Here is a 21,937-nt window from a genome sequence, read left to right on the forward strand (position 1 = left end):
TTCCTCCCGACCTCGCTCACACAACCTTTCTGCTGCCCTTTACTCCCTACCTCGCTCATCAACTTTTCTGCTGCCCTTTCCTCCCTCCCTCGCTCACACAACTTTTCTGCTGCCCTTGACTCACTACCTCGCTCACACTACCTTTCTGCTGCCCTTTCCTCCCTACCTCTCTCACACGACCTTTCTGCTGCCCTTGCCTCCCTACCTCTCTCACACGACCTTTCTGCTGACCTATCCTCCCGACCTCGCTCACACGACCTTTTTGCTGCCCTTTCCTCCCTACCTCTCTCACACGACCTTTCTGCTAACCTTTCCTCCCTACCTCGCTCACACGACCTTTCTGCTGCCCTTTCCTCCCTACCTCTCTCACACGACCTTTCTGCTGCCCTTTTCTTCCTACCTCTCACACGACCTTTCTGCTGCCCTTTCCTCACTACCTCGCTCACACGACCTTTCTGCTGACCTTGCCTCCCGACCTCGCTCACACGACCTTTCTGCTGACCTTGCCTCCCGACCTCGCTCACACGACCTTTCTGCTGCCCTTCCTTCCCTACCTCGCTCACACAACTTTTCTGCTGCCCTTGCCTCACTACCTCGCTCACACGACCTTTCTGCTGCCCTTTCCTCGCCACCTCGCTCACACAACTTTTCTGCTGCCCTTTCCTCACTACCTCGCCCACACAACCTTTCTGCTGCCGTTTTCTCCTTACCTCTCTCACACGTTCTTTCTGCTGCCCTTGCCTCACTACCTCGCTCACACGACCTTTCCTCCCTTCCTCGCTCACACAACCTTTCTGCTGCTATTTCCTCCCTACCTCTCTCACACGACCTTTCTGCTGCCCTTTACTCCCTACCTCGCTCACACAACCTTTCTGCTGCCGTTTTCTCCTTACCTCTCTCACACGATCTTTCTGCTGCCCTTGCCTCACTACCTCGCTCACACGACCTTTCCTCCCTTCCTCTCTCACACAACTTTTCTGCTGCCCTTGCCTCCCTACCTCGCTCACACAACCTTTCTGCTGCTCTTTCCTCCTGACCTCTCTCACACAACCTTTCTGCTGCCCTTGCCTCACTACCTCGCTCACACGACCTTTCTGCTGCCGTTTCCTCCCGACCTCTCTCACCCAACTTTTCTGCTGTCCTTGCCTCCCTACCTCTCTCACACGACCTTTCTGCTGCCCTTTCCTCCCGACCTCTCTCACACAACTTTTCTGCTGCCCTTGCCTCACTTCCTCACTCACACGACCTTTCTGCTGCCCTTTCCTCCCCACCTCGCTCACACAACCTTTCTGCTGCCCTTTCCTCCCGAGCTCGCTCACACAACTTTTCTGCTGCCCTTGCCTCACTACCTCACTCACACAACCTTTCTGCTGCCGTTTTCTCCTTACCTCTCTCACACGATCTTTCTGCTGCCCTTGCCTCACCACCTCGCTCACACGACCTTTCCTCCCTTCCTCTCTCACACAACTTTTCTGCTGCCCTTGCCTCCCCACCTCGCTCACACAACTTTTCTGCTGCCCATGCCTACCTCCCTTGCTCACACAACCTTTCTGCTGCCCTTTCCTCACGACCTCGCTCACACGACCTTTCTGCTGACCTTGCCTCCCGACCTCGCTCACACAACTTTTCTGCTGACCTTGCCTCCCGACCTCGCTCACACGACCTTTCTGCTGCCCTTTCCTCCCGACCTCGCTCACACAACTTTTCTGCTGCCCTTTCCTCCCGACCTCGCTCACACAACCTTTCTGCTGCCCTTTACTCCCTACCTCGCTCATCAACTTTTCTGCTGCCCTTTCCTCCCTCCCTCGCTCACACAACTTTTCTGCTGCCCTTGACTCACTACCTCGCTCACACTACCTTTCTGCTGCCCTTTCCTCCCTACCTCTCTCACACGACCTTTCTGCTGCCCTTGCCTCCCTACCTCTCTCACACGACCTTTCTGCTGACCTTTCCTCCCGACCTCGCTCACACGACCTTTTTGCTGCCCCTTCCTCCCTACCTCTCTCACACGACCTTTCTGCTAACCTTTCCTCCCTACCTCGCTCACACGACCTTTCTGCTGCCCTTTCCTCCCTACCTCTCTCACACGACCTTTCTGCTGCCCTTTTCTTCCCACCTCTCACACGACCTTTCTGCTGCCCTTTTCTTCCCACCTCTCACACGACCTTTCTGCTGACCTTGCCTCCCGACCTCGCTCACACGACCTTTCTGCTGCCCTTCCTTCCCTACCTCGCTCACACAACTTTTCTGCTGCCCTTGCCTCACTACCTCGCTCACACGACCTTTCTGCTGCCCTTTCCTCGCCACCTCGCTCACACAACTTTTCTGCTGCCCTTTCCTCACTACCTCGCTCACACAACCTTTCTGCTGCCGTTTTCTCCTTACCTCTCTCACACGATCTTTCTGCTGCCCTTGCCTCACTACCTCGCTCACACGACCTTTCCTCCCTTCCTCTCTCACACAACTTTTCTGCTGCCCTTGCCTCCCTACCTCGCTCACACAACCTTTCTGCTGCTCTTTCCTCCCCACCTCTCTCACACGACCTTTCTGCTGCCCTTTACTCCCTACCTCGCTCACACAACCTTTCTGCAACCGTTTTCTCCTAACCTCTCTCACACGATCTTTCTGCTGCCCTTGCCTCACTACCTCGCTCACACGACCCTTCCTCCCTTCCTCTCTCACACAACTTTTCTGCTGCCCTTGCCTCTCTACCTCGCTCACACAACCTTTCTGCTGCTCTTTCCTCCCGACCTCTCTCACACAACCTTTCTGCTGCCCTTGCCTCACGACCTCGCTCACACGACCTTTCTGCTGCCCTTTCCTCCCTCCCTCGCTCAGACAACTTTTCTGCTGCCCTTGTCTCACTACCTCGCTCACACAACCTTTCTGCTGCCCTTTCCTCCCCACCTCTCTCACACAACTTTTCTGCTGCCCTTGCCGCGCTACCTCGCTCACCCAACTTTTCTGGTGCGCTTGCCTCCCGACCTCGCTCACACGACCTTTGTGCTGCCGTTTCCTCCTTACGTCTCTCACACGATCTTTCTGCTGCCCTTGCCTCACTACCTCACTCACACGACCTTTCCTCCCTACCTCTCTCTCACACAACTTGTCTGCTGCCCTTACCTCCCTACCTCTCTCACACGACCTTTCTGCTGCCCTTTCCTCACTACCTTGCTCACACGACCTTTCTGCTGCTCTTACCTCACTCCCTTGCTCACGCGACCTTTCTGCTGCCCTTGCCTCCCTTCCTCTCTCACACGACCGTTCTGCTGCCCTTACCTCACTACCTCGCTCACACGACCTTTCTGCTGCTCTTTCCTCACCACCTCGCTCACACGACCTTTCTGCTGCCCTTTCCTCACTCCCTTGCTCACACGACCTTTCTGCTGCTCTTTCCTCACTACCTCGCTCACGCGACCTTTCTGCTGCCTTTGCCTCCCGTCCTCTCTCACACGACCTTTCTGCTGCTCTTGCCTCAATACCTCGCTCACACGAACTTTCTGCTGCCCTTTCCTCACTACCTCGCTCACACGACCTTTCTGCTGACCTTGCCTCCCGACCTCGCTCACACAACTTTTCTGCTGCCCTTTCCTCCCTACCTCTCTCACACAACTTTTCTGCTGCCCTTGTCTCCCAACCTCGCTCACACAACTTTTCTGCTGCCCTTGCCTCACGACCTCGCTCACACAACCTTTCTGCTGCTCTTTCCTCCCAACCTCTCACACAACTTTTCTGCTGGCCTTGTCTCACGACCTCGCTCACACGATCTTTCTGCTGCCCTTTCCTCCCTTCCTCTCTCACACGACCTTTCTGCTGACCTTGCCTCCCCACCTCGCTCACACAACTTTTCTGCGGCCCTTGCCTCATGACCTCGCTCACACGACCTTTCTGCTGCCCTTTCCTCCTCACCTCTCTCACACGACCTTTCTGCTGCCCTTGCCTCACTACCTCGCTCACACAACTTTTCTGCTGCCCTTTCCTCACGACTTCGCTCACACGACCTTTCTGCTGCTCTTTCCTCCCTACGTCTCACACAATCCTTCTGCTGCCCTTTCCTCCCTACCTCTCTCACACAACCTTTCTGCTGCCCTTGCCTCACGACCTCGCTCACACGACCTTTCTGCTGCCCTTTCCTCCCTACCTCGCTCACACAACTTTTCTGCTGCCCTTGCCTCATGACCTCGCTCACACGACCTTTCTGCTGACCTTTCCTCCCTACCTCGCTCACCCAACTTTTCTGCTGTCCTTGCCTCCCTACCTCTCTCACACAACCTTTCTGCTGCTCTTTCCTCCCAACCTCTCTCACACGACCTTTCTGCTGCCCTTTACTCCCAACCTCGCTCACACAACTTTTCTGCTGCCCTTTCCTCACTTCCTCACTCACACGACCTTTCTGCTGCCCTTTCCTCCCCACCTCGCTCACACAACTTTTCTGCTGCCCTTGCCTCACTACCTCGCTCACACGACCTTTCCTCCCTACCTCTCTCAGACAACTTGTCTGCTGCCCTTGCCTCCCTACCTCGCTCACACGACCTTTCTGCTGCTCTTTCCTCCCAACCTCTCTCACACGACCTTTCTGCTGCCCTTTACTCCCTACCTCGCTCACACAACTTTTCTGCTGCCCTTTCCTCACTTCCTCGCTCACACGACCTTTCTGCTGCCCTTTCCTCCCCACCTCGCTCAAACAACTTTTCTGTTGCCCTTGCCTCACTACCTCGCTCACACGACCTTTCCTCCCGACCTCTCTCACACAACTTTTCTGCTGCCCATGCCTACCTACCTCGCTCACACAGCCTTTCTGCTGCTCTTTCCTCCCCACCTCTCTCACACGACGTTTCTGCTGCCGTTTCCTCCTTTGCTCTCTCACACGAACTTTCTGCTGCCCTTCCTCCCTCCCTCGCTCACACGACATTTCTGCTGCCCTTGCCTCACTACCTCGCTCACACAAATTTTCTGCTGCCCTTGTCTCACGACCTCGCTAACAAGACCTTTCTGCTGCTCTTTCCTCACTTCCTCGCTCAGACGACCTTTCTGCTGACCTTTCCTCCCCACCTCGCTCACACAACTTTTCTGTGGCCCTTGCCTCACGACCTCGCTCACACGACCTTTCTGCTGCCCTTTCCTCCCGACCTCTCTCACACAACCTTTCTACTGCCCTCGCCTCACCACCTCGCTCACACGACCTTTCTGCTGCCGTTTCCTCCCGACCTCTCTCACCCAACTTTTCTGCTGTCCTTGCCTCCCTCCCTCTCTCACACAACCTTTCTGCTGCTCTTTCCTCCCTACCTCTCTCACATGACCTTTCTGCTGCCCTTTCCTCCCGACCTCTCTCCCACAACCTTTCTACTGCCCTTGCCTCACCACCTCGCTCACACGACCTTTCTGCTGCCGTTTCCTCCCGACCTCTCTCACCCAACTTTTCTGCTGTCCTTGCCTCCCTCCCTCTCTCACACAACTTTTCTGCTGCCCTTGCCTCACTTCCTCACTCACACGACCTTTCTGCTGCCCTTTCCTCCCCACCTCGCTCACACAACCTTTCTGCTGCCCTTTCCTCCCGAGCTCGCTCACACAACTTTTCTGCTGCCCTTGCCTCACTACCTCACTCACACAACCTTTCTGCTGCCGTTTTCTCCTTACCTCTCTCACACGATCTTTCTGCTGCCCTTGCCTCACCACCTCGCTCACACGACCTTTCCTCCCTTCCTCTCTCACACAACTTTTCTGCTGCCCTTGCCTCCCTACCTCGCTCACACGACCTTTCTGCTCCCCTTTCCTCCCAACCTCGCTCACAAAACTTTTCTGCTGCCCTTTCCTCACGACCTCACTCACACGACCTTTCTGCTGCCCTTGTACACCACCTCGCTCACACGACCTTTTTGCTGCCCTTTCCTCCCTTCCTCTCTCACACGACCTTTCTGCTGCCCTTGCCTCACTACCTCGCTCACACGACCTTTCCTCCCTTCCTCTCTCACACAACTTTTCTGCTGCCCATGCCTCCCTGCCTCGCTCACACAACCTTTCTGCTGCTCTTTCCTCCCTACCTCTCTCACACGACCTTTCTGCTGCCCTTTCCTCACTACCTTGCTCACACGACCTTTCTGCTGCTCTTTCCTCACCACCTCGCTCACACGACCTTTCTGCTGCCCTTGCCTCCCTTCCTCTCTCACACGACCTTTCTGCTGCCCTTTCCTCCCTACCTCTCTCACACGACCTTTCTGCTGACCTTTCCTCCCTGCCTCGCTTACACGACCTTTCTGCTGCCCTTTCCTCCCTACCTCAGTCACACGACCTTTCTGCTGCCCTTGCCTCCCGGCCTCGCTCACACGACCTTTCTGCTCCCCTTTCCTCCCTACCTCGCTCACAAAACTTTTCTGCTGCCCTTTCCTCACGACCTCACTCACCCGACCTTTCTGCTGCCCTTGCCTCACTACCTCGCTCACACGACCTTTTTGCTGCCCTTTTCTCCCTTCCTCTCTCACACGACCTTTCTGCTGCCCTTTCCTCACCACCTCGCTCACACGACGTTTCTGCTGCCCTTGACTCACCACCTCGCTCACACGACCTTTCTGCTGCTCTTTCCTCCCTACCTCTCTCACACGATCTTTCTGCTGCTCTTTCCTCCTTTCCTCTCACACAACCTTTCTGCTGCCCTTTCCTCCCGACCTCTCTCACACAACCTTTCTGCTGCCCTTGCCTCACCACCTCGCTCACATGACCTTTCTGCTGCCCTTTCCTCCCGACCTCGCTCACACGACCTTTCTGCTGCCCTTTCCTCCTTCCCTCGCTCACACAACTTTTCTGCTGCCCTTGCCTCACTACCTCGCTCACACGACCTTTCTGCTGCCCTTTCCTCCCTCCCTCGCTCACACTACTTTTCTGCTGCCCTTGCCTCACTACCTCGCTCACCCAACTTTTCTGCTGCCCTTGCCGCCCTACCTCTCTCAAACCACCTTTCTGCTGCTCTTTCCTCCCTACCTCTCTCACACGACCTTTCTGCTGCCCTTTCCTCCCCACCTCTCTCACACGACCTTTCTGCTGCCCTTTACTCCCCACCTCGCTCACACAACTTTTCTGCTGCCCATGCCTACCTCCCTTGCTCACACAACCTTTCTGCTGCCCTTTCCTCACGACCTCGCTCACACGACCTTTCTGCTGACCTTGCCTCCCCACCTCGCTCACACAACTTTTCTGCTGACCTTGCCTCCCGACCTCGCTCACACGACCTTTCTGCTGCCCTTTCCTCCCGACCTCGCTCACACAAATTTTCTGCTGCCCTTTCCTCCCGACCTCGCTCACACAACCTTTCTGCTGCCCTTTACTCCCTACCTCGCTCATCAACTTTTCTGCTGCCCTTTCCTCCCTCCCTCGCTCACACAACTTTTCTGCTGCCCTTGACTCACTACCTCGCTCACACTACCTTTCTGCTGCCCTTTCCTCCCTACCTCTCTCACACGACCTTTCTGCTGCCCTTGCCTCCCTACCTCTCTCACACGTCCTTTCTGCTGAACATTCCTCCCGACCTCTCTCTCACGACCTTTTTGCTGCCCTTTCCTCCCTACCTCTCTCACACGACCTTTCTGCTAACCTTTCCTCCCTACCTCGCTCACACGACCTTTCTGCTGCCCTTTCCTCCCTACCTCTCTCACACGACCTTTCTGCTGCCCTTTTCTTCCTACCTCTCACACGACCTTTCTGCTGCCCTTTCCTCACTACCTCGCTCACACGACCTTTCTGCTGACCTTGCCTCCCGACCTCGCTCACACGACCTTTCTGCTGACCTTGCCTCCCGACCTCGCTCACACGACCTTTCTGCTGCCCTTCCTTCCCTACCTCGCTCACACAACTTTTCTGCTGCCCTTGCCTCACTACCTCGCTCACACGACCTTTCTGCTGCCCTTTCCTCGCCACCTCGCTCACACAACTTTTCTGCTGCCCTTTCCTCACTACCTCGCCCACACAACCTTTCTGCTGCCGTTTTCTCCTTACCTCTCTCACACGTTCTTTCTGCTGCCCTTGCCTCACTACCTCGCTCACACGACCTTTCCTCCCTTCCTCGCTCACACAACCTTTCTGCTGCTATTTCCTCCCTACCTCTCTCACACGACCTTTCTGCTGCCCTTTACTCCCTACCTCGCTCACACAACCTTTCTGCTGCCGTTTTCTCCTTACCTCTCTCACACGATCTTTCTGCTGCCCTTGCCTCACTACCTCGCTCACACGACCTTTCCTCCCTTCCTCTCTCACACAACTTTTCTGCTGCCCTTGCCTCCCTACCTCGCTCACACAACCTTTCTGCTGCTCTTTCCTCCTGACCTCTCTCACACAACCTTTCTGCTGCCCTTGCCTCACTACCTCGCTCACACGACCTTTCTGCTGCCCTTTCCTCCCTACCTCGCTCACACAACTTTTCTGCTGCCCTTGCCTCACGACCTCGCTCACACGACCTTTCTGCTGCCCTTTCCTCCCTCCCTCGCTCAGACAACTTTTCTGCTGCCCTTGTCTCACTACCTCGCTCACACAACCTTTCTGCTGCCCTTTCCTCCCCACCTCTCTCACACAACTTTTCTGCTGCCCTTGCCTCACTACCTCGCTCACACAACTTTTCTGCTGCCCTTGCCTCCCGACCTCGCTCACACGACCTTTCTGCTGCCGTTTCCTCCTTACCTCTCTCACACGATCTTTCTGCTGCCCTTGCCTCACTACCTCACTCACACGACCTTTCCTCCCTACCTCTCTCTCACACAACTTGTCTGCTGCCCTTACCTCCCTACCTCTCTCACACGACCTTTCTGCTGCCCTTTCCTCCCTACTTCGCTCACACGACCTTTCTGCTGCCCTTGCCTCACTACCTCGCTCACACGACCTTTCCTCCCGACCTCTCTCACACAACTTTTCAGCTGCCCATGCCTACCTCCCTCGCTCACACAACCTTTCTGCTGCTCTTTCCTCCCTCCCTCGCTCACTCGACCTTTCTGCTGCCCTTTCCTCACTACCTCGCTCACACAACATTTCTGCTGCCCTTGTCTCATTACCTCGCTCACAAGACGTTTCTGCTGTTCTTTCCTCACTACCTCGCTCACACAACCTTTCTGCTGCCCTTTCCTCCCTCCCTCGCTCACACAACTTTTCTGCTGCCCTTGACTCACTACCTCGCTCACACGACCTTTCTGCTGCCCTTTCCTCCCAACCTCTCTCACACGACCTTTCTGCTGCCCTTTCCTCCCAACCTCTCTCACACGACCTTTCTGCTGCCCTTTCCTCCCTACCTCTCTCACACGACCTTTCTGCTGACCTTTCCTCCCTACCTCGCTCACACGACCTTTCTGCTGCCGTTTCCTCCTTACCTCGCTCACACGACCTTTCTGCTGCCCTTTCCTCCCTACCTCTCTCACACGACCTTTCTGCTGACCTTTCCTCCCTTCCTCGCTCACACGACCTTTCTGCTGCCCTTTCCTCCCTACCTCGCTCACACAACTTTTCTGCTGCCCTTGCCTCACTACCTCGCTCACACGACCTTTCTGCTGCCCTTTCCTTTCTACCTCTCACACGACCTTTCTGCTGCCCTTACCTCACTACCTCGCTCACACGACCTTTCTGCTGACCTTGCCTCCCGACCTCACTCACACGACCTTTCTGCTGCCCTTTCCTCCCTACCTCGCTCACACAACTTTTCTGCTGCCCTTGCCTCACTACCTCGCTCACACAACTTTTCTGCTGCCCTTGCCTCCCGGCCTCGCTCACACGACCTTTCTGCTCCCCTTTCCTCCCAACCTCGCTCACAAAACTTTTCTGCTGCCCTTTCCTCACGACCTCACTCACACGACCTTTCTGCTGCCCTTGCCTCACTACCTCGCTCACACGACCTTTTTGCTGCCCTTTCCTCCCTTCCTCTCTCACACGACCTTTCTGCTGCCCTTGCCTCACTCCCTCGCTCACACGACCTTTCCTCCCGACCTCTCTCACACAACTTTTCTGCTGCCCATGCCTCCCTACCTCGCTCACACAACCTTTCTGCTGCTCTTTCCTCCCTACCTCTCTCACATGACCTTTCTGCTGCCCTTTCCTCACTACCTTGCTCACACGACCTTTCTGCTGCTCTTTCCTCACCACCTCGCTCACACGACCTTTCTGCTGCCCTTGCCTCCCTTCCTCTCTCACACGACCTTTCTGCTGCCCTTTCCTCCCTACCTCTCTCACACGACCTTTCTGCTGACCTTTCCTCCCTACCTCTCTCACACGACCTTTCTGCTGACCTTTCCTCCCTACCTCGCTCACACAACCTTTCTGCTGCTCTTTCCTTCCTACCTCTCTCACACGACCTTTCTGCTGCCCTTTCCTCACTACCTCGCTCACACGACCTTTCTGCTGCTCTTTCCTCACCACCTCCCTCACACGACCTTTCTGCTGCCCTTGCCTCCCTTCCTCTCTCACACGACCTTTCTGCTGACCTTTCCTCCCAACCTCGCTCACACGACCTTTACCCTCTTATTCTTCACTTTTGAGCTGTGACCCAGCTGGTCCGACCACTTTGTTCTTCTGAAAGACTCCGAACCTGTTCTGTCTCTCGCAATAGGTCAGCAAACTCCGGCTCTGTGATGTCATTCGCACTTTCTGACACGAACTTTAACTATTATCGTGAATGAATCGTCCCAAGTGGGACAGACGCCTCCTCCCGATGCAGGGCCGCCGCTTGTAGTTGAGGTGAATTCGGTGTTCAAGTTGATTTTCACTTTGATTCGATGGAAAAAAAATCAGGATCCCGTGGGAGCTGAAAGTCCTGATTATAACACACGATTGTATTCGCGCAGTGAAAACGATTTGTTGATGAGCGAGCGTGTCCTGAATTGATGAAAAACGTTCCATTTCTTTTTGTCCAGTGAAAGGACCCTTAAATCCTTTCAGACCCGAATTTAAATGGTGTTAAAGTGTGTGATGGTCTTAAGAGCTAAAATGGTCTGAAGGTCAAAATGGTCCACAGGTGTAAGGGGTCTAAAGGGTCAGAAGGGGTCCAAAGGTCTGTGGGGTCCAAGGGGTACAATCCAATAGTTGGGGTCTAATAGGGCATATATGGTTTCAAGGGTTCTGAAGTGTCAAAACGGTGTTAAAGGACTAAATGGACAAGTCCCAGTCTCTTCCTTTTACTCCTTCAAGAGTCCTTTTTTTTTTTCGTCCTTTTAAGCCTCTCTGTCCCCACATACCCCCCTGGCCTTCCCCTTTTTCCTGTTCTTCGTCTTTCTTCCTTTTCCACAACAACCTCATCTCAGATCACCAATTTGGTTTCAAACCAGGTCACTCCACCTTGGACATGCTCCTTCTACTCACCCAACAATGGAGGGAGACCCTCAGTGTCAGACACGAGTTCAGGGCCATCTCCCTGGATATATTGTTCCGAATCTGGAAGCCTTGTGCACACAGACAGACAGCCGTCCCCGTAGCTTAGTTGTTTTGATAAGTGTGTTTCTAGTTAGGGCCCCTACCTGTGTCTAATGGGAATTGCATACATGCGCTGTGAGTTATTTTTATAGTTAGGATTTTTACATCCACACCATCTTCGCTCTCACAGCAACAACACTCTGCTCGCGGCATTCTTTGCACGCTCGCCAGCAAGCGCGTGCGTGGGTGGAGTCTAACGTCGGCATGGCGTCCCTCCTTCGCTTAATCCTTAATTAGTCTCACCCTCCCCGTTTCCGACTCAACACGATCGCCATTAAGCACGCGGCCAGAGGTGAGGAGGTGGGCGGAGCCACAAACGCCTCCGCTTGGGACTCCGCCCAGAAGGGTGGGAGTTGCCCTGCCTACTGTGTGTCTGTCCAATGGAGGTCGGCCAGGGAATCGCGCGATGGTTCCGACCAATCAAGAGGCGAGTTCTCAGGGAAAGAGGCCCCTCCCTCCGAGAGAGAAAGGTTGGTGATTTTTTTTGGACGAACAGAGGAGATTGATCTCGTCCTGTCACCGGCGTCTGCTGTCATCTCATCCTGTCGCTGGAGTCTGGTTCTCCGTCAGCTTGAGCGCGGAACGCATCTCTCGACGCTGAGCGCGGAACACATCCCTCGACGCTGCTCTGGTCTGCTGGAGCGCGGGTCACATCTCGCTGGCGCTGGGCTGGTCGCATCTCGACGCCGGTCTGGTCTGCTGGAGCGCGGGTCGCATCTCGCTGGGCTGGACGCATCTCGATGCCGGTCTGGTTTGCTCGTCTCGTCGAAGACCGTACGAGGCGGGAAGGTCCGTTTCGTTTCTTTTGGGTGTGCGTCTGTCTGTGGGCCCGTCTTTAAGTAGGAACTGTTAAGTGCTTGTGCTGTACATGATTTCATGTCTTTATAGTCAGTTTAACTCTGCTCTTGTGTGTTCCCTTCCCCACCTATTGTAAAGAAATATCCATTTGTTGAATGTTTCAGCTCGTTTCTGTGTTTTCTTCATTGGCTTAACACGGTGTGTGTTGGGGAATTAAAAAGGCCGTTGTTGCTGTAGTTGTGTGCATTTGGACCAACGGGACCTCGGTACCCATCCGCTCAGGTTACGCACGGGTCAAGCACGGAATCGACTCGTCCCGTTCGAGCTCCGTCGAGGGTGTGAATACTCGGTAGTTCGCCACGTCGGCCTCTAGGTATTTTGAAGTTTGGCAAATAACCTTGAACCATGTGGTAGATTTATTGACGATTCATGGTCCTGTAGGGGACCCGTACCCCCGGAGTTATCCGAGGGTAACGATCTGAATTCCGGGTGTTCGGTGGAGCCGACTCTACAGCTCCATCTAGTGGTCGCGCTCGTCGCCGATACCCGGCCCGCAACAATATCTCGTGCTTTTGATACAGTCTGGCATCCTGCCTTACTCTCCAAACTCTTTACCGATGACATCCAAGGCCAACTGTACACATTGCTTACGAACCTCCTCGACTCTTGTAGCCAACGTGTGACTTTCAATGGTTTCCTTTCATCTCCTCTCCATGTCATGACTGGAGTGCCCCAAGGCATTGTTTTGGGCCCAGTTGTATTCCTGATCTTCATCAATTGATATCTCTTGAAAATCTACTTTATCTATTTGCTGATGACTCCACCCTCTGCCATGACATCCCTCATCCTTCAGACAGGCAGGCTATAGCCTTTCCTCTGTCGTCAGACCTTGACAAAATCACAAGCTGCTGAACAATCACTTGCAATAGGTCTTTCAATCCTGACAAATCTCACACTTTCACTCTCTTTCACCAAAAGGACTGTCTGGCAAACCCTCCAATTTACTTTCTTTACAATCCCCTTGAGGAAGTTCAGTCATTCAAACTCCTGGGTCTCACTCTCAGCCATAATCTTTCTTGGGCAAACCACATTTCAAAGTTGGCCTCCAAAGGCAGCTGCTGACTGGGCAGTCTCTGTCATACAAAGTCCGTCCTTGGCACACCTGAACTCCTATCTACCACCAATTAAGGCTTTCATCCACAGCTTGATGGAGTACTGCTCTCCGCTCTGAGCTGGCTCCCCTGCCTCACATTGTGCTCAACTTGACGTCATGGAAACCAAGGTCTTCAAGATCATTGTACTCTCTCGTGCTGATGCTGAGTCTATGGGCCTATCACTTTCCCATCGCAGACAGGTCGGTGGTCTCTCTGTATTTGACCGCCTCCTCTCTGGTCTTGCACCCTCTGCTCTTTCCATGCTTTTCTCCTCCCCTCCCCACAGGTTTCTGCAGGGCACACATGGTCCACCATCAACCTTCTGGTGGAACAACCTAAATCCAGGACCACTGCTCACCTCCACTCATTTTTCCTCTTTTTTTTTTTCCCCACCTGTAGAACCAACTTCCGCATCCTCTTCAATCTCATTCTTCCCTCCAGGTCTTCAAACCAGCTGTTCACCATTTGGCTTTGCTGTTGTCCCCTATTCCCTCCTCTCTCGAATGTTCCTGTACCGCTGATGCAATGCCCCAATTACCAGTACACTGGTACTCATTTCACCAACCTCAGAAGGATGACAGAGTGAGTCAACCACACCTGGTGTTAATTCTACGGAAAAAAAGGGGTTCAAATTGAGGACCAGAAGATCCCAAGCTAACCACTCTAACTGCTAAGCCAACACCAGGCTTTACAATGAGTGCCCCTAATTTTTTAATGGTACCCCAGAGTTGATTAGACCCCCTCGGAGTACTAAACTACCATTTAGGTTTTTTTTCAGGCAAAGGCAAGCACACCTGTTCTGGACTTTCTGTAATCGATACAAATCCTTTTTTGTACACCCCTCCTTTTCTCTCTTTCCAGTCATACCTACTGTACATGCATCTTGTAGCCTTCAAATCCTGTCCTCCAATTTCTCTCCTCATTATACCATGTCATTCTTACTGTAATTATATCATACTCTTTGCTATCTACTTTAGCTTCAAACTCTTCCATTTTATTGTTGAATCTCTTGGCATTAGTAGAGAATATTTTGAAATTTTTTCCATTCCATTGGGACCATACGCTGTGCAGAGTGTCGGTGCTGCCTAAGCAGTCTCCTAGGCTATTGGACACAATCCTGGATGGGTCGCCACTCTGACACAAGATACTCAAATGGCTCAATCATCCCAGGAAGCTGGTACTCATTTTGCCAACCTCGGAAGGATGATAGGCTGAGTCAACCCCATCTGTTTTTATTCAACGGCAGAGCGGGATTTGAACTTTAGGACCTTAGAATACGAAGCCCACCACCCTCGCCATTAAGCCAACACCAGGCATAAAGAGCTTTTTGCTGTTGCAAAAGTGACCAGCGCTGGTGCCAATACTGGTCTTTTTGCTGACCAGTACAGGCGTCACTAATAACACCCTCGGAGCAAGGTGCGCATTTTGGTATTAAGGTGTCAATGAGTGAGTTTTTCGTTAAATTAAGTTGGTGTTTCCAGCACCGAGTTGCACAGAAGCTTGAGTTCTTCAAGCAGCTTGTTAGGTTCCACATGACTTTAATTTTAATCAGTTAACAGGATAAGTAGGTCATTACAGCTTTTTCTAAGATCACTGTCTCTCAAAGATTTCTTGGCTGCTGTTATGGGAGGTGTGAGACGTCTCAGACACCGACTTTCTCACAAACCCCGGACCAATGGGAGGCGAGATGTCTCAGACGGCGAACTTTCCCACAGCCTCTCGACCAATGGGAGGCGTGAGACGTCTCAGACACCGACTTTGTCACGAACCCCGGACCAATGGGAGGTGAGATGTCTCAGACTGCGATCCTTCCCACGACACCCCAGCCCGCAGGAGAAATGCAATAAAAGTCATGCCAGGCCTTGTAAACAGCGTTAGGGTTGGGCGATCGGGTTTGACGTGCCGGAGATCGACTCGTCTGGTCTGGTCGGCTTGGCAGCGATCGGGTTTGAGGTGCCGGAGACCGACTCGTCTTGTCTGGTCGGCTTGGCAGTGCTCGGGTCATCTCTCGTCTCGTCCACCTGGCATCCGACGCTTTTCCTCCGTCCCTGGTGCTTGGAGTGGCATCGTTGCTGCGGGTTCGAGTCCCAAAGAGCCAGATCGTCGAAGACCACACGAGGTGGACAGGTCCAAGCGCAGGCTCTGGTCTCTAGCTCACCTGTCCTCGAGCTGGAGGCCTTCAAGAAAGACCATTGGGGTGTGTGTGTGTGTGTGTGTGTGTGTGTGTGTGTGTGTGTGTGTGTGTGTGTGTGTGTGTGTGTGTGTGTGTGTGTGTGTGTGTGTGTGTGTGTGTGTGTGTGCAGTAGCCACGGGCTTCGTGGGGGCCTAACGGGGACCCTGTGATTACTGCCCTTGTTTCAGAGTACAAGATTGTGAACTGTAACTTTTGTGTATGTTGTGGATTTCAGAATCAGATCTGAGTAATGCACATGAAACTCAGGTCCTCACACAGTTATTTCCATAAATGCATGTTCAGAATAGACCCATCCCCTTGTCTGGTTGGATTCTAACTATTTGATGCATTTGAGAAGGGTAAAGAATAGGTTCCCTTTCTTTCTTATGGGATACCCTTTTCCTCTTTACGACACATTCAAGACGTATGATTGTACATCAGTTTTCATTTCTGCATGAGAGATATTCACCGTTTGTGCACGCGAGAGATAGCCATTAGCCCAATGGATACTCGTTCTATTCCCTTTCCATCAAGACACACTGGCTTGGAAATGCACAATTTGTTTACACATTTTATTTTGGTTATCATTTTCATTTTGGACTTGTAGGACATTTGAGTTATCACACTGCAAGCTTTTCCTGGACAGTTCATTCTGACAGTCAAACATGGCTCTGGTCTCAGATCATTTAGCTCAGGACCCACCTTTTTCCATTGACGTTCAACACCCACCTTTTTCCATCGGCGATCGACACCGAGTTCAGCAGCTCTACAGATGCGAACTGGCTCTTCTTCGGATCGGGCTGAACAAAGAGGTGATAATTGCCAGTTGACGTTTTGTGAGCGCTTCATGTTTTCGCTCAGTTGTTCTGGCAAATGGCTGCTTTCTGGTGTCTGTCCAGCGCTCCAAACATGGCATCGTAAGCCAGGCCTGTGTTAATTGGGAGTTGCATCTTGTTTGATGGTCAAGAGAGAATGACCGCGAGAATGGACGGTTGGATGTCACATGCAGCGATGTGCCAATAGGCAAGCTGGATTTGGCTGGTCTGCTTGAGGCTCTGCCTACACTGGTCGCCGATAAAAGCACAGCAGGACTGCCTTGTTGGAGTTGGTGAGAGATCCTGTTGACAGTTGGTCAGTGATCCTGATAGGAGTTGGTGAGAGATCCTGCTGACAGTTGGTAACAGCTCCTGACAGTTCCTGAAAGTTCCTGACAGCTCCTGATGATTTGGGGACAGCAGCAAGCAACGGTGGTTGGTGACAGTTGGACTCTTTCTGCTGGTTCTGCCCTTGGCGTTCCTGGTTCCTGAGGGTGACGACTTGACTTTGATTGGTGTTTGAGCCTGTTTGCGGATGGGTGCACGGTGAGGCAGGGTGCTGACAGCAGAAACGAGCCAAGCTGTGGAGAGCTCATTTGGAGAGGTAGACCAAGGCACGCTCACACATTTTGGGTTATTTTCGGAGACATACGATGACGTCTGCCTTGGTAAGCCGGGACTGGATTTCTTTTCCCCCTGGATGATCTGGGTACCCATCTCTCGTGTTTAATTGTTAAGTAAGGCATAGTGATAAGCATCTGCTCTTTGTCCATTTCTTCGATAAATGCTTGTTGAATTCTTTATTTGTTTGAGATTATTTTGTTGATTGAACATTTTATTGATTTTAATTCATCCATTTAATCGACAAGGAAATAAAAAGTCCTTTAGTTTATTTATATTTCTTTACAATAAATTCCTTGTTGATGTTTCAACCTCTCCATGACTGTCATTTCCTTTCATTAATCCAGCATTGTCCGAACCTAGATATACTGGGAGATTATAACACCCAAATAAATTAACCTGTCATAGTCGGCATGCACCAGCGGAAAATGCTCAGCCGCATTACTTAAGATCTAATCAAGATAAGATTGGTGCATCGCCGAGGGTGCGTTCCCCAGTGAGGAGGTAATGTGACCTCGAGTTAAACTGCAAATTAGATGGCGGACACCACTGGAACTCGTGGTTAACTGATTGGCGTTCATGGTAGTTAAACAACCCACTACACCACAAAGTTAATTTTGAGCGGTGGCCCCAGGTTCGGTTCTTCCGAGGAGAAACGAGGATTAACCCCCTCATAATACACTCAGTACACCCGTGGCCGTAACAATATGTTGTGTCACTGCAGTTTTTTTCACAGGTACGCTACGTGTAGTCGTGACCCCCAAGCACATGACAATCCAGATATTTTTTTTGTTTGTTTGTTTGGTTGAGATGAAAGAAGACATTTGTGATCTTGTTTCCTTTTGTTGATTTGTGTTTCCCAGATGTCTTTGGCTACTCCTCAACCCCAAACCTCCCTTGCTTCCTCGTACCTTTCCTATGGTTGAAGGATGGACCTTGCCTCCATTTTACATGTTATATCAGGAACTTTGATGCAGGAGGAGACCACTTGGCCCATCGTGCCTGTGCTCTATCAACATCACATTCATCCTACTAGTTTGTCAACTTCATTTCACTCGGAGGGGGTTGGGTGGGACCAAGGGACATGTATATCACCATGGTGGTGTTCTTTTTGTATTTGCCATCATGCTATTATTGTCTCCGTCACCGAAGGTGGAAGGAGGTCATGTTTTCACCCTGTCTGTCTGTTTGTTTGTTTTATCTGTGAATAAGACATCTCAAAACGTTGTGGACAGATATGGACGAAACTTGGTGGACAGATTGGGTCTGTGACAAGGACAAATTGATTAGATTTTGGTGAATATTCGGATACGAGAATTAAAAAGGTTTTGGTGATTCTTCACCATTGAGAGATGGGGCCAAAAACAATTTACAACAAATTTCAAAAATTGATTGGGCCTGATATGTTTTCGTGGATCAGGCATTCCATGGTGGAGGTACACTACATGTCAAAAGTTTAAGAACACCCCCATTTTTCAGTTTTTACTGAAATTTAAGCAGTTCTAGTCCAGTGAATAACCTGAAATGGTACAAAGCTAAGTGGTAAACTGCCAGTGGTTAAAAAAAGTTTAGGTTACCAAAAACTGAAAAATAATGTAAATTTCAGAGTTGTTAAAAAGGCCCTTTTTAGGGAACAAGTAATGGGTTAGCAATTGCAGCTATTCTGCAGCAATGGAAGTAAATTGAGCCTTGAAAGTTGATGCAAACAATTTCTACAGGTGTCCCAACTTTTGTTGATTAGTTACAAACCATCTATCTGTATAAAAGCAGTGTTGGAATAGACTGTGTTGCTCCACCCTCTGAAGCATTATTTGGATAATATTGCACTGCAGGAAATAGTATATTGCTATCATAATGGCGAGAAAAAGGCAATTAACAAAGGAAGGCAGACAGACCATTATAACCCTTAAAAGTGTAGGTCTTTCCTTTAGATAAATTTTAAAGGAAGCCAAGGTGTCAGTGAGTGTAGTTTCCTACACCATCAAAAGGTAATTGGAAACTGGAGGAAACTCTGACAGGAAGAGGTCTGGCAGACCCAAAGCCACAACACAATCAGAAGACAAGTTTCTGCGAGTCAACAGCTTGCGTGATAGGTGGCTCACAGGACAGCAGCTTCAGGCACAGCTTAACACTGGTTGAAGTAAGGAAGTCTCAGTTTCAACTGTGAAGAGAAGACTTCGAGCTGCAGGTTTGACAGGTCGAGTGGCCATAAGAAAGCCATTGCTAAGATGGCAAAATATGAAAAAGAGGCTTGTCTGGGCCATGAAGCACCGCCAGTGGACTACTGAAAACTGGAAGAAGGTCTTATGGACCGATTTAATCAAAATTTGAAATCTTCGGTTCGTCACGCAGGTTTTTTTGTACGCCGTCGAGTAGGCGAAAGGATGGTTCCTCAGTGTGTGTGACACCAACTTTCAAACATGGAGGAGGAAGCGTGATGATCTGGGACTCTTTTTCTGGATCCAGAGTCGGCGACTTGCACAGAGTGACTGGCACCCTGAACCAAAAGGGCTACCACAGCATTTTGCAGCGCCATACAATACCCTCTGGTCTACGCCTAGTTGATCAGGGGTTTTCCTACAGCAAGATAACGACCCAAAACATACCTCCAGGCTATGCCAGAACTACCTTAGACGAAAAGAACAAGACGGGAGGCTTCAAATCAATGAATGGCCAGCACATTCTCCAGACTTAAACCCCATCGAGCTGGTTCGGGATGAACTGGACAGAAGGGTGAAAGCAAAGCAACCTACAAGTGCAACACATTTGTGGGAACTTCTGCAACAGCGTTGGGAAAAATATTTGATTTCCATTGTAGAAAGAATGCCACGAGTATGTTCGGCTGTTATATCTGCAAAAAGTGGCTACTTTGATGAGACAAAATTTTAGATTAAATTTGGTTCAACAAAACGATTCCATGATTTCTGTTTTTTTCTCTGCAATTGTTTATTTGTTCTACGATTTAATTTCAGAGTATATTGAAACATTAAACTGCTTAAATTTCAGTAAAAAACTGGAAAAATGAGGGTGTTCTAAAACTTTAGACCGGTAATGTGCTTGCTCTACAGAGTGCCCTTCCAGTTATGATTGTTATTATTTTGTGTTTATTATAGCACATCCTCCTTCTGTGTCCCATGCTGTTCTGCAGGATGAATAGAAATGCCACAGTAATGATCAACAAAGACAGTGTTGTAAAGACATGGCTTTCAGAGTTCAAGGTAAATGACAATTTCTTACCGGAAAGATTAATCACTTTGACCTGCGTGTAATGTGGATTTCTTTTTTATTTTTCCCATTTACAGGTGACATGATTGGTCCAAATTCAAATTTTGTAATGCAAGATCACTTCTTTATTAAAATAGAAGTGTGTGTGTGCGTGCGCACGCATATTGACGCATGCTCTGGAGACATCACCTGAGAAGGCAGTAACCACACCCAGGGTCTCGGGGCTGGTTGTTGGGCAGATTCTGATCAGCTGGAATAAACAGGCAATTTGATGAATTACTAATGAAACAAGCAGGATGCATGCCACAATTTTCCTGAATGAACCACATTACCTTAAACTGAACCTTACTGACGACGTAAGCAAAAGTAAAAGTTCACAAAATGCATCTATGCACAATCTTCACATCCTGAAACGCAGACAGGAGCCACAGCATGCAGATGCTTTGACATTATGATGTATCGAGCACATGATGTTTGATTTGAAGGTGTATTTTGTAGTCGAGGCAGTTGCTACAAATTTTCAACGAAGCAGTCGATGATTGTCTTTCTGGTACAGTGAACAGTCGAGACAGTTGAAACTCATTTGCAATGACGTTAATTGTGCACCAGATGGCGCAGGAGTACCTGCATGTGATGTTGGAAGATCGGTACAGCACAATGGCACTGAGACGCAGTGCTTTCTTTCGTGTCTGTACGAAGCAAACTGGTTAAGATACGTTGTCAGCCCTGCCACAGAGAATCACTCATGCCTCGCTGTGATTAATTACCAGCCCCGATAGGAGTTCACACACACCTTGCAGAAACAGCATGTTACAACAAAGAATGCTTCAAGTTGCTTAATCATACCCCCACTGACGTTGATGAATCTCCCCTGAGCATGCATGGCACAATGCGATCTCTGTGATGCAACTTTACGTGTGTCTCCTCTCCTTGATCTCCTTCCTCTGTCTGTTACTATACTTGGGGGGGGGGGGGGAAGGGGGCATGTAGTGGACCGGTTACTATGGGGCTCAGTAGAGCATTTACACTATCGAGTATATTCAAGCATTTACTGGAGAGTTACCATGGGGTACAGTAGAGCCGTTACTAGGGGGTGCGATTGACCATTTACTCAAGGACGCATCGGAACATTTACTCGAGGCACAGTTGATCAGCTCGGGGGTTACAATGCAGTCGGGGAGAGCATTTTTTAGAAATGTAATATGTGATGAGTTCAGGAATATCCGATAATAGATCAAACCCTATCGTGAGGAAGATAATGTGATGTATATTTATTATACATGATGAAATAGAGGAGGATTATGTGTATATGATACATTATACCCTCCCCGAAGGAAGGTTATGGAAGATAATATAATTATTATCATATAAAGGAACATGCAAGGAGTATTTGTTATCACGTCAGATGGTCCGTTAACGCAGTCTGTTAACAAGAGTGGAGTTAGCCTTGGGTTCCATAGGCAGACATTTTGGAGAGCAAGGCAGGATGCTAGATTGTATCAAAAGCTCGAGATATGTCCAGAGGGACGGCCCTGATCTCATGACTGATATTGAGGGTGTCCAGCATTGTTGGGAGAGGAGAAACAGCATGTCCAAGGTCGAGTGACCAGGTCTGAATCCAAATTGATGATCTGAGATGAGGCTGTAGGAGAAAAGGAATATTTTTATGTCAACTACGATGATGGATTCTGACCTTGCTGATGATTGGAAGTGAGTTA

At 50.6% G+C, this 21,937-nt stretch overlaps 1 protein-coding gene across 3 annotated transcripts in view; it reads left to right on the forward strand.

The window, feature by feature from the left end:
* Positions 1 to 21,937, forward strand: part of LOC147030053 (hyccin-like) — a 111,446-nt gene that overhangs the window by 22,985 nt on the left and 66,524 nt on the right. For 2 of the 3 annotated variants that reach the window (XM_085873754.1, XM_085873753.1), the window contains exon 2: positions 20,143 to 20,212. The exons of the other annotated variant lie outside the window; for it this stretch is intronic. In XM_085873754.1, the coding sequence (XP_085729880.1) occupies positions 20,144 to 20,212 (69 nt within the window). In that variant the 5' untranslated portion in view covers position 20,143. The remainder of the gene's footprint in view (positions 1 to 20,142; positions 20,213 to 21,937) is intronic. 3 annotated transcript variants of the gene reach the window in all.

The sequence above is a fragment of the Eptatretus burgeri genome, chromosome 3 (genome assembly GCF_056783735.1).
Source record: "Eptatretus burgeri isolate ZD-2024b chromosome 3, Ebu_testis_v1, whole genome shotgun sequence".
Taxonomy (NCBI): domain Eukaryota; kingdom Metazoa; phylum Chordata; class Myxini; order Myxiniformes; family Myxinidae; genus Eptatretus; species Eptatretus burgeri.